Source organism: Corvus brachyrhynchos, unplaced genomic scaffold, assembly GCF_000691975.1.
Source record: "Corvus brachyrhynchos isolate BGI_N302 unplaced genomic scaffold, ASM69197v1 scaffold115, whole genome shotgun sequence".
Lineage (NCBI taxonomy): Eukaryota > Metazoa > Chordata > Aves > Passeriformes > Corvidae > Corvus > Corvus brachyrhynchos.
Window position 1 is genome coordinate 7,102,665 of NW_008239553.1, and position 11,544 is coordinate 7,114,208.

The 11,544-nt window shown below is 45.7% G+C and overlaps 1 protein-coding gene across 3 annotated transcripts in view; it reads left to right on the top strand.

The window, feature by feature from the left end:
- Positions 1-10,335, top strand: part of AMBRA1 (autophagy and beclin 1 regulator 1) — a 119,415-nt gene extending 109,080 nt beyond the window's left edge. For all 3 annotated transcript variants that reach the window (XM_017742186.1, XM_017742187.1, XM_017742188.1), the window contains 2 exons: positions 1-67; positions 8,739-10,335. The exon at positions 1-67 is cut by the window's left edge and continues 2 nt beyond it. In XM_017742186.1, coding sequence (XP_017597675.1) covers positions 1-67; positions 8,739-9,229 — 558 coding nt within the window. In that variant the 3' untranslated portion in view covers positions 9,230-10,335. The remainder of the gene's footprint in view (positions 68-8,738) is intronic.
- The last annotated feature ends 1,209 nt before the right edge of the window (positions 10,336-11,544 follow it).

Consider the following 11,544-nt stretch of genomic DNA (forward strand, 5'->3'; position numbering starts at 1 on the left):
AATGCCGAGACTCAGACGGAGAGGGAGGTACAGGAGCAGGAATCCGCCTCTGCAGGGACTGGTGAAGGTAGGAGATCAATCAGTGGTTTATCTGACAGAGCTTACTTGGTGATTTAGGAGTTTCCACAAATGTTCCACATCCTGTCATTGTGTTTGGACACTCCTTTTATCTCTTCACCAAAGATTTCTCCAGCCTAATTTGCCTGTAGCCAGGTGTAGATAATCAGGAGAGTGAATCTCTGGCCATATGAATAGAAAAGTTGTCTTTTTCACATGCTTTGAGGAAGGAAAATTCTTCTCCAGATGATTGTGTCTTTGTAGAATCAACCGTACTGCCTTCATTCCTCACACATCTCCTAAACTCCTAACCATAGTAAGGCTGCAAGCTGCTGAGAGTTATCCTTTCTGCCTGTGTGTTAGAGTTTAGCATGGTCCTCCAACTTATGCAAAAAGTCTGCAGGCTTCACAAGCTCAACATTTGGATACAAAATAAAATACTGTAAATCACTTCTCACAAAGCAGCTTTGAGGTTTCTGTTCAGTTCAATTGATGAAGTATGTGATGAGTGCCCAGCTCAGCTGTGCAAAAATGTCTCCAGTGGTTAGCAGTCCAGGAAAACTTAGCAACATGTAAGGAGCTGGAAACAGCTGCTGTGCAATTCCTGTACAATGAGGAAGTCACTAAACTGTTGAAAACATGCTGATTTTATCCACGCTTCTTGTCTCAATACTGTAACATTGTGCTTTAATTCAACTCTGAAGGCTTGGCTAGGTAGGGGTTGGGCAGTATATAGGGAAGACAAAAGAAAATCAAGGAGACAGTTTTGGAGTTGGTTCATGATGAACCTGCTTGGCTTTGCGAAGCAACCCACAACACGCCTGTTTGTGCCTGCTTGTTCTCTGTCACTCTGAAAGTTACTTTTTGGTATGTGACTCTTCCACAGTTTCAGCTCTTACACAGTTTTGTCTGTGTAATGTCCAGCATGTGTGATGTGGCTTTGTGTTTCTCTGATCTCAGCTCTTCTGTGCAAAGTTAAGTGGGAAATTCCTGCCCTGTGGGTTTCCATCCGCTTGTCTCAGCAGAGCTGAGATTAACCTCTCTGGAAGGTTGGTACAATTGAGGCCGTGGGAATAAGACTGGAACACAGACTGTCTGGACAAATGCTGAACTCATGGGAACTGGTTCTTCCACTGAATGTAGTACACAGACTGAGAACAGGGTACAGTGTGGGACCTTCTTCCATCAAGGCCATGATGGCTGATGCTGCATGCTTTGGGAATTGATTAAACCAGGAGAGTTCTCCAACACTGCTTCTCTCTCCTGCTGTTCCGCAATCATCTGAGAGTTTCTTTATGTTGTTCTTTCTAACCTTTCAATTTCCAGATCTAGGTCATGGGTTTTAGCTAGATTGTTAATGAGATGGGGGAAAGGGCTGTTTTTTACCAGTGCCTTGGGCAGGATATCTCTACAAAGAAGCAAAACATGTAACATTTGGAAGAAAAGGAGTGTAAATAACAAACCTAGGACAGGTACTTCTCTTCGTCTCCCTTTCTTGCTTGGAGGAAGATTGGCGAGTTCCACATCTGGTGTGATTTCCATCTCGGACATTGACTTACTGCATGTCCCCTTGCAAATGGCTACACCTGCAAAATGGGCTGTCACACTTCTGTCAGCTGTATTAGGACCTGTAAAACAAAGGAGTTACTGCAGTTTAAACACGTGCACCAGAGATGAGCCAAGACATTTTACCATGTTGTTGATCAGTTCCTATGCCAGTTGCATCCTCAGTGGAAATTCCTGTGTAATGGTTCAAGAGTAACTTGAAACTGGGAGCTGTGAAGACAGTAATGGTCAGGAGCATGAAGGATCAAAAAAATCAACAGTAATCCATGATAGAAGACTAGTACAAAGACCTGACATGAAGCAGAAAGACAGATTTTCTTCTGATTTTACCAACACCTCAGCCAGTTAGCCAGATATTTGTGGCAGCAGTGGTCTGGTTCATCTGAGTCTTTGTGCCTCACATTACACATAAGCATCACTGGCTGCTTGTGACAGTAAGGCTGCTGTTTTCCCAGCATTATCAACTCTTACCAGCAGGCAAGATTAGGTGCTGTGGTGTTTTTCTGATGTCTGATGGCTAATTTGCCCACTGTGTCTACCGTAACTCTGCTTGTTGTAAGGGGGGAAGGAAGAAATGTGCTACCAGTAACTTAGGGTGTGACCCAGGGCAAATTATTAATCATCTAGCACATGGGAATAAATCCTCCCATAGTACAGCACACCAGGGGCTGTGGAGATTAATTAGTGTTTTATATGGGGCTTTGAAGATGGAAATCACTATGTAAAGGCTTAGCAGTATTATCAGCAGCAGAATGGATAAATCAAGTGTGATCCTGAGTAATGTAAAGGAAAGTGGTTTAGTTATCACCCTGCCGTGAGGGGCAAAAAAAGCCCAAACCAACCAACCAACTGACCAACCGACTGACTGCAAAAAAACCCCTTGTATGTTTAAAAAAGAAAAAGAAAGGCTAATGCTACCCTGAGAGTGGGTTTCTGTCCTGTCAACCCTGCTGTTGTGGGGAATTCTGGCTCAGGGCATTTCTTGCAGATATGTGCTTACTGTACAAAAAAAAAAGTGTGCAGAATTGCATCAGAAATCTAATTAAGCTCTGCGCGGGTATAAATAGTTTCCTTTTCTCATGCAAAGCTCTGCGGGGACTTTGCTGCTCTGATTATCTTTCTACCTCCTTTGGAGGAATGAGTATATGATGACTTTATTAGAAGTGAATCCCTCTAATGTCTGAATCTTTCTGTTTTGCAGCAGTTAATAGCGGACTTGTGAACTCTGCTCCCACGCCACACATAAAGGAAAGGTAGTTAGAGTTGAGAGAAAACTAGGAGAGGTACCAAGAAATGCTTAAAACAGTGTTTGAGCTGTCTCCTATTTTCTTTTAAGCTGACAGACGTAGTGGAAATAGTGATAGATTTGTAACTTTAAGGCACCCTTAATTAGAAACAATCTGTTGGGCGTTATACTATGTTTTCCCTTGGAAATAGACAGGCGTGATGGGAGTGGGATCTGTATTCAGCTGGCAAATTGAATCTCACTTAAAACTCAACAAAAATTCCTAATGAGATTTAATGGCCCAAAGCTTTAACCTTTAGAAATTGTAATTCCCGGTCCAGACTGGGTCAGGCTGTGGTTGCCACTTGCTCAGGCTGTTGGATCTGTGGAGTACAGTGCAAGGGGCAGTAACTGCCATGGTCTGCAATTGTGCCAAAGCTGCTGCAGGCTGAGGGAGATCGACCTCTGCAGAGCTGCAAGACACTTGTTTGATAGTGGGCCCATGCTATCCCCTGGTTGTTGAGAAAGTTACATCTTTCAGGTAATCCAGTTGTTAAAGAGAAAAAAAACCACCAACAAATAACTGAAAGCAATTGTCATCTCATTTCCTATAATCTGCATTGTCTTTGGGGCTTAAAATTCAGGTAGCTAGCGCAGTGCTTGTTGTGCAAGTAGGCACATGTTATGAGTTACTGAAATTGTAGCCATCAGAATATTTGCTGTCAATGGAGTGCTGTCTTAGGGAAGCCACATATTGACTATTGTCATGCCATATACAGTTTTTAACCTGTTAGGTTGAAGTGTTTATCACCAGCCAGTACAAATTTCCATTAGTTCCAACTGCTTTCAGAGGTTGCAGCAGATACATTTGAAAGGGAAGAGGGTTGTAAAATGAAGGCTTGGGTTTGTGAGACTGTCTGTTCAAACTATTGGTAGTGAAAAGACAGCACATGCAAGCAAAACTTTCCTGATATAAGCAGAGCATCCTGAAGATGCCTGAAGAGCACTTAGAAGCAATCAGTGTGCCTGCATGTGATGTAACTTATTTAATCTGAGACATTAGGAACACATGTTGAGGGGCTGCTTGGGCAGGAATACTCTGTCCCCAGCCGAGCCTCATGAATGCTAACAAGAAGAAACATGTTGTTTTATGCTAGCTGAACACGTTCTTGCATGCTGTTGTCAGATGTGATGTGACTTTTGTGCAATTAGTGTGGAAATGGGAACTGGGACACCAGGGATCAGCTTCCAGATCTGCCTCTCATTCTCCAACTAGAAATGTGGGTAGATCCCTTAGCCTTTCATCTGCCCGTCCATCTGTAAAATCTGCGTCATATGTCCTACAGAACTGCAAATTTTGGTTTCTCTTTAAAATCCTCTGAAAACCACTACCTAAAAAATAGACTTGGGTTCTAGAAGTATGTACTTTACAGCATGATCTACTCCAAGTACTTGGCTCTCTTGGGGTTAAATTATGTGGGCTACTTTTAAACTCTCATTGCAAAAGTAAGTAACATATGAATAGCCAAGGTGATATATTACTAAGAAAATTCTTACAAGTTAAAGAAGTTGTGTCTTTTCTGAGTTCTGTGGAGTTGTTTGGATTAACTACCTCAGAAAGGAAGTGTGAACATGTTTCTGGGCTTGGTTGGAAAGAAAAGTAACTAGTAGTATTTCTTGTGGCATTAAGGGAAATGTGATTATTCATAGCTGGTTATACTGTGGTATGTCCCTCCCTTTTCTATTCTTATGCAAGGGGTGAATTAATTTAAAAATGCTGATATTTTTGTCTTTGAGCATCTGAATTAGTGGGTCAGCTCACACCTCAGAGCTATTATTTCATGTTCTCTGAAGACTTAGATATCTCTGCAGTGCATACTGTTAGTTCTAATTTTGAAGCTTTGTTTGCAAACATGGCTCCTAACTACTGCTGGTTTTAGAAAAAGGAATGTTGAAAATAGGAAAAAATTCAAGAGCAATGTCAGTATATTGCACAGACACAGGGGAGTCTGATCTCATCCTTGCTTCTGTGGACTTTGCATTTTCATCAGGTGTGTGCCATCCGTGCCCAGAGATAAACAAGTCGTACTCGCTATAAGTACTTGAGAGTCCACTTCATTTAAAAGTGGAAATACCCTGCCAGCTCCATCAAAAGTTCATGAGATGTTTTGTCTGCATAGTTTTCTGTGTCAAATTCTTGTCTTGCTGGAGTAGCTTAGCTAGAGCATAGAGGACTTTTAAAAACAGATGCATTAGCTAGGGAATACTTAGTTAAATGTTTGAGACAGTCAGCTACATTGACAGAAATCCCCTGGTCTTTGGGATAATTGCTCTCGAGAGTAATGTTTTGTTCTGTGTTTGGAATAGATGGGAGTTTGGACCTCTGGAAAGGTCACTTTGGTTACAGGAGAAAACTTTTGTAGGAGCACAGCACTGCAGCAAGCTGAAAAGTGTGTGGTGTACAGCATTGCTGTTGTTTTGGGTAAGTGCCTGTGTGCACACCCTGCACCTTCACCAAATGGAAGTCAGCTTATTTCACTTGCTCTGAGTACTAATGTAGTCTGCATTGGCAGCCTGGTGAAAGAATGTGCGTGGGAGTCAGCAGGCAGTAGAAACGGGCTGTGTGTGAATCTGTGCTGTAGCTCAGCTCAAGGCAAATGGCACAGCAAGCTTTGCTCTGAACTAGTCAGCCAAAGTCATCATCAAAACCTGAGAGAGGGAAAGGGGAGGACAGTCCCCAAAGCAAAGGTGTTTGTTGGTTGCTTGAATGGTGAGGCTCACTTCTGGCTCTTGATGGGCTGGGAATTTCCAATGTTTCTGTATCTCTGTGTTTGTGATCAGAAGGCTCATGCCTTGCTGATTCCTGCTGTGGCATCAGCCCTTGCCTGTTTTGTGAGCAAACAGATGTCTCAACTGGAAATTCAGCCATGGCATATGGTAATTTAGGGGCAGGGAGGAGCAAGGGGTGCTGTGGTGAAACACATGTTTGTAATGCTGAGGAGCGTTGGCTGGCTGGGAGTCCTTGCTGCTTTGCTGTTCCAGTGCTTCTGTACTGGACTGGTTTATAGTAAGTGATCTATCAAGAGCATGGTACCTGCTGTTTCAGGACTTGTGTAGCTAGGACTGTCTGGCATGTCTCTAGACCAGGTTGCAAATCTTGGCTTTCTTAGGCTTCCTCTCTGGCCTGGCCAGATGGCTGGTAATGAAGTGCTTACGACTATACCCTCAGAAGGAAGTGATGACTGAATCCAAAACCATGCTTCTCAAACCTTCCACTTAGTTCTGCTCATGATTAATGCTTCAATATCCCTTGGCATGCATGTTTTTCACGCTGGGGTTTCCAGTTTAATAGCTGCCTCTGTCCTCAGTCTTTGTACTGGTCAGCCGAGTTCCTAGTTCAGGCATCAACCACATCCTAATTCATACAGCAGGTGCATCCTGAATAGGATTTCTCTGCTAGAGTTGTGGATGAGGCTCCGTCCAGGGGGTATTCTTGCTCACTTCTCTAAGGCCGTGCTGTAGATTCTCATGTGGTTACAGGTGTCTCTGTGGTCCCATGGATGCTCTAATCAAGGGGCTATGTGTAGTGGATATAGCAGCTTTACTACATTCCTAGCAGAAAGGGACTTACTCTGCTGGTGAGAGTTAAATTTGCCCTTAATGTCCATAATATTTCTACAGCAGGGCAGTATGTCAGCACACTTACTTGGGGATGAAATTAGCTGTGTGCTGTGGTGGGGGACACTGGTAGTGCTTGATGCAAGTACCACTGAGCCCATGACAAAAGGGAATAAGCTGTCCCTGACTGACTGCATGACATTTCTACAGTGGCATGGTGTGGACTGTGCTGAATACCTTAGCTCTCATGCTGGATACATGCTCATACAATCATTTAGGTTGGAGAACACCTCTAAGATCATCAATTCCAACCTTTGACCAAACACCACTATGTAACTAAACTATAGCATTAAGTGCCGTGTCCAGTCATTTCTTGAACAGTTCCAGGAATTCTGACTCCACCACTTCTCTGGGCAGTTAAAATGAGTAACCACCCTCTCAGTGAAAAAATTCTTCCTAATGTCCAACCTGAACCTCCCCTGGTGCAGCTTGAGGCCATTTCCTCTTATCCTGTTGCTGGGTAACTGGGAGAAGAGATTGACTGCTACCTGGCTATAACCTCCCTTCAGGTAGTTGTAGAGAGTGATAAGATCTCCCCTGGGCCTCCTCCAGGCTAAACAACCCCAGCTCCTTCAGCTGCTCTTCCTATGACATGTGCTCCAGAGCCTTCACTACATCCATTGCCCTTCTCTCTCAATGTCCTTCTTGTAGTGAGGGGCCCAAAACTGGGCACAGGGTTTGAGGTGTGGCCTCACCAGTGCCAAGTACAGGGGTGATCACTGCCCTGGTCCTGCTGGCCACACTAGTGCTGATACAGGCCAGGATGCCATTGGCCTTCTTGGCCACCTGGACACACACTGGATCGTGTTCAGCTGCTGTCAGCCAGCACCCCCCGGGTCTTTTCTTCTGAGCAGCTTTCCAGCCCCTTTCCCCCAGCTTGGAGTGCTGCATGGGGCTGTTGTGACCCAAGTGCAGGACCTGGGACTTTGCCTTGTTGAACCTCATGCAACTGACCTTGGCCCATGATCCAGCCTGTCCAGATCCCTCCTGAGACCCTTTCTACCCTCCAGCAGATCAACACTCCCAACCAACCTACTGTCATCTGCAAACTTACTGAAGGTGCACTTGATCCCCTCATCCAAATCATTGGTAAAGATATTAAACTCCACAGCCCCAAGTGTTCTTGTTTTCCTAGTCAGTGTGGCATTTTGGTTTTTATTGTGTTTTAACTCCTCCCTACATCTAGCCTTCTTGACATTCGTGCTCATTTCCTTGGTGCCAGGAGAGCTCATGGCTTCCTCCTCAAATCAGCACTGTGATAGCTTCACAGAGGTGGGAGTGAGATTTATTTCTTTAATAAGAATCAGCAAGATCCCACTGTGGAATGTTTCTAGCAGTTTATTATTACAGATTGTTCTCCCCAAATGCTCTGGGTAGGGTTTGTAGCAAAAGGAGGATGTTGGGAAACCGAACTGGGATGAACTTCTCTGTCATGGTGATTTAATCTCCTACATGAACAATTCTTTTGTGAGGTTTTCTTCTTCTAAAGTAATCTTGAGCAACCAAGATATCTGACGATGGTTCTCTCAGTTCATTCCAGCCTGACTATAAAGGGAAGGCTCAGAGATAACAGTAGACAAAGACTGCAGGTCTTGAGATGTTTTTTTGTATTCCTCGAAAGATACCAGTCAAGGGGAGCAGGAGCCTACACACTTGATCACAGCTGATGTGGAAGACCATGTTCTGTAGCTGCTGTCTGCTGTTGGCCAGCTTCTTATGTCCTCCCTAGACTGACACTGGGGATGTTGCCATCATGTCATCTGCAACAAGTGAAGTAGAGAAGGCCATGGGGTTCTTTAACACCATGGTGACGGTGTTTGGTTTATTGCAGTGCAAACTGAGATTTCTCTTCCTGTCCCCATGGGACTGGCAGGATTGTCTCTACAGCTGTGATAAAGTATCCTGCCTCTTTGACTACCACCCTTTCCCCTGTCTTTATGGCTAGATAAGAGCTGCTTTTCCAAGGCTTGGACACACAAGTCTGTGAGGGATACCCGTGGAAGTGGCCAGGATTTTCTTGACAGAATTTGGTGCCTTTGTTTGTCACTTAACTAAGTGGAAAGTTATGGAAATAAAATACTGGCCTCCCTCTGGAATAAAATCTATCTTCTGTCCCAGCACATGGACCCTGTGTGATGCAACTACTCAGCATGCTTTATTTTCTGTTGTAGTTTGCTTTGTGTACCAGAGTTGTTTCTGCTTTCTTTTGCAGGTGAAGGGCCAGAATATGGGGCCAGCGGGGAGGATGCCCTGAGTAGGATTCAAAGGCTGATGGCAGAAGGTGGCATGACAGCCGTGGTTCAGCGGGAGCAGAGCACCACCATGGCATCCATGGGTGGCTTTGGCAACAACATCATTGTGAGCCACCGGATCCACCGCAGCTCTCAGACTGGCGCAGAGCCCACTGGAGCTGAGGGCACGTCAGCACAGCAGTCCACCTCTCAGCAGCTGGGCACAGAGCTGGAGGGACGGATCCTGTCCGAGTCTGTGCAGCTGCCGGAGCATGGCCTGAGCCTGCGGACAACCCCTAGCGGGAGTGAAGGACAAAGCGCTGGTGACCTGGACCTGCCAGAGCAGGCCCAGTCCTCCATGGACACTGAGGGACCAATTGAATACAGTGACCTAACTAATAATAACCATCTTCCTGACAGTACCAACTTCTATAGTAATGACAGCACCAGTGGGGAGTCGCGGAACAGGTAGAGATTGAGTTGTGTGTTGGTGCTACCCTTGTACTGCTCAGCAGAGACCTGTACCTCACAGCTGGCTAGGAGCTGGAAGAGTAGGGATGGGTGGCTCTAACAGGATGCTGATAGTTCAGAGGGCTTCTCTATCCTGGGTGATGGGGGAAGGGATAAGAATTGCAAGGGAAGCCATGGGGAAGAAAGCATACTTCCAACATTCCCACTGCTGAAGACTTACCAGGAATACAAACCATACTTGCTGCATATCAGCAAAATTTTGAAACCCCATGGCATCCCATGAGCTAAGTAAGCCCTGTAACTTGGTGTGTCATCCTTTGTAAAGCCTTTTTCCTTTCCTGTTTCCTGCCCTTTTATACCCATGGAGCTGATCAGTAGAGCGAAGAAAGGAAAGGGGGCCTGCAGCATCCTTCTGGAGACAGGCAGTACTGGGCAAACCCAGGCGTGATGCTCCGGCTCTGTTGCTGGAGTGGAGGAGTCTTCCAGGCCACAGTCCCTCTCCATAGCACAGCACTGCTCCCCCCCCCACAGAGTGTGGTGTTCTGAGACCAGTACTGCCTATGCTGTGGTCTTTACTGGGAAGAACTGGGCTTCGTCACAAGATGCATGGCTCAGGATATGCTCACAGGTGGGGATCTTTCCTTTTTAGTTAGTTTAGGACTTGGCAGGAACCGAAGCCTAGATGCCATATAGATGGGTAGAGGGACAAGGGCCACTGCTCTCTAGTCAGGATGCAGTTCACACAAGGATGTTCTAAGCTGTGCCAATATTAACATGAATGAGCCACCCCAGTGGTTTCATGGTGCCAGGACTGAGCTGCACCTCCTTGGCAGGGGGCAGGAAATCTCTTTCAGCTCCAGGCCAGGGTGTGAGGTATGGGTCTGTGATGTAAGGTGTTGCATGTGAAATCTTGACCTTGTACATGTAGTTTCTAGTGGAGAAGTCAAGGCTCTGATACTTTGTTTTTAGTCTCAAATGTGATTTTCCTTTTCGTTTGTAACTCTCCATCCCTAGCGGGCTTGTGGAGGAAGTACGGGGAGAGTGTGAGTGCTAACGAGGGAAACACCAAAGATCAATGTCATTAAAATATGACAAACCCTTGCTTGACCTCCTGTCTTCGTTTGTGTGACGGTTGTCTCTGTGTTTGGCCTTGGGCATAGATACATCCATCTCAGAAGCTCAAGGCAGCTTACAAATGTCAAGTGATGACCACCCCTTTCCCAGGAGGAAAGCAGACTCAACCTGTGAGTTGAAAGCCCAAAATTGGGAAACAGGGAGGTACATTTGGGAGTCTTGCTTGCAAATTGCATTTTAACCAGTCTGGAGATGAGCAGGCACCTCTGCATTTCCCATCATTGAAGTACTGCAGTAAGGAGAAAGAGGAGCATTTCACCTATCCTGCTTTAAAAGGTATGTAGAGGTGCAGCACTGAACATCTTGGGCAAGCAGAGAGTGGTCTGTCTTGCTGACCCCTTGATACAGAAAAGGGTTGCAGTGTCTGGCTTTTCTGGATAAAGGAATGCACACTCCCCTGTTACCTCTGTGCTGTTAGGGATGTTTCCACTGCTGTCTGAGCACCTGCCAGCAGCTCCTCGAGATTCTGTGCTGCTAAGACAGTACAATAAATAAGTCTGTCATTAGGCAGCACTCAAGCTCCCAGTCAGAAGAGTCTGTTAGAGAACATTAAGCAAATCTTCTCTTAAATCACAGCCTGGAAATGAACCTTAAATCAAATCAGCTGCTGCCAGGCCTCATTGCGGAGTGTTAATGAGGCTCTAAAACCTGCCCCGAGCCAACCACATCCCTGATCTGACAGGAGAGCAGCCTGAAAAATGGGATTCCCTTGTGTGGCAAGGAAGGTTTCATGCATCCCTGTATTGCCTTACTGTGGAGTGGCCTGGGGATGTGCTGGCAGTTGGGAGCCAGAAGAGCTATGTCTCAGATGGACAGACAAGGCAGTGCAGGTCTAGACAGAGCTGTTTATTGCTCTGCTTGAAAACAAACTAAAACAGACCCTGGGAAAAAAACTGCTTCAGCTCAGCCTGACATCACTTCTTTCCTCTTCCTTCATGATTCCTGGAAGAGTCTTGAGGTCCATTCTTGGTAGATGTGTTGCAGAGCATTTATAGATATCCATTTTCGGAATGAGCCAAGCTATCTACAGAAAAATTTCCATCTCAGTTGGAGAAGTGTCTTCTGGGCTGCCTCACTCTGGTGCTGGCAGATTCTCAAAGGCTGGCGTGTGCTGTTGCTGGGCGCTCTGGCCAGGCTGCTGCGCGGAGGCCTGAAGCCTGCCCTGCCGACAGCCTCCCCTTT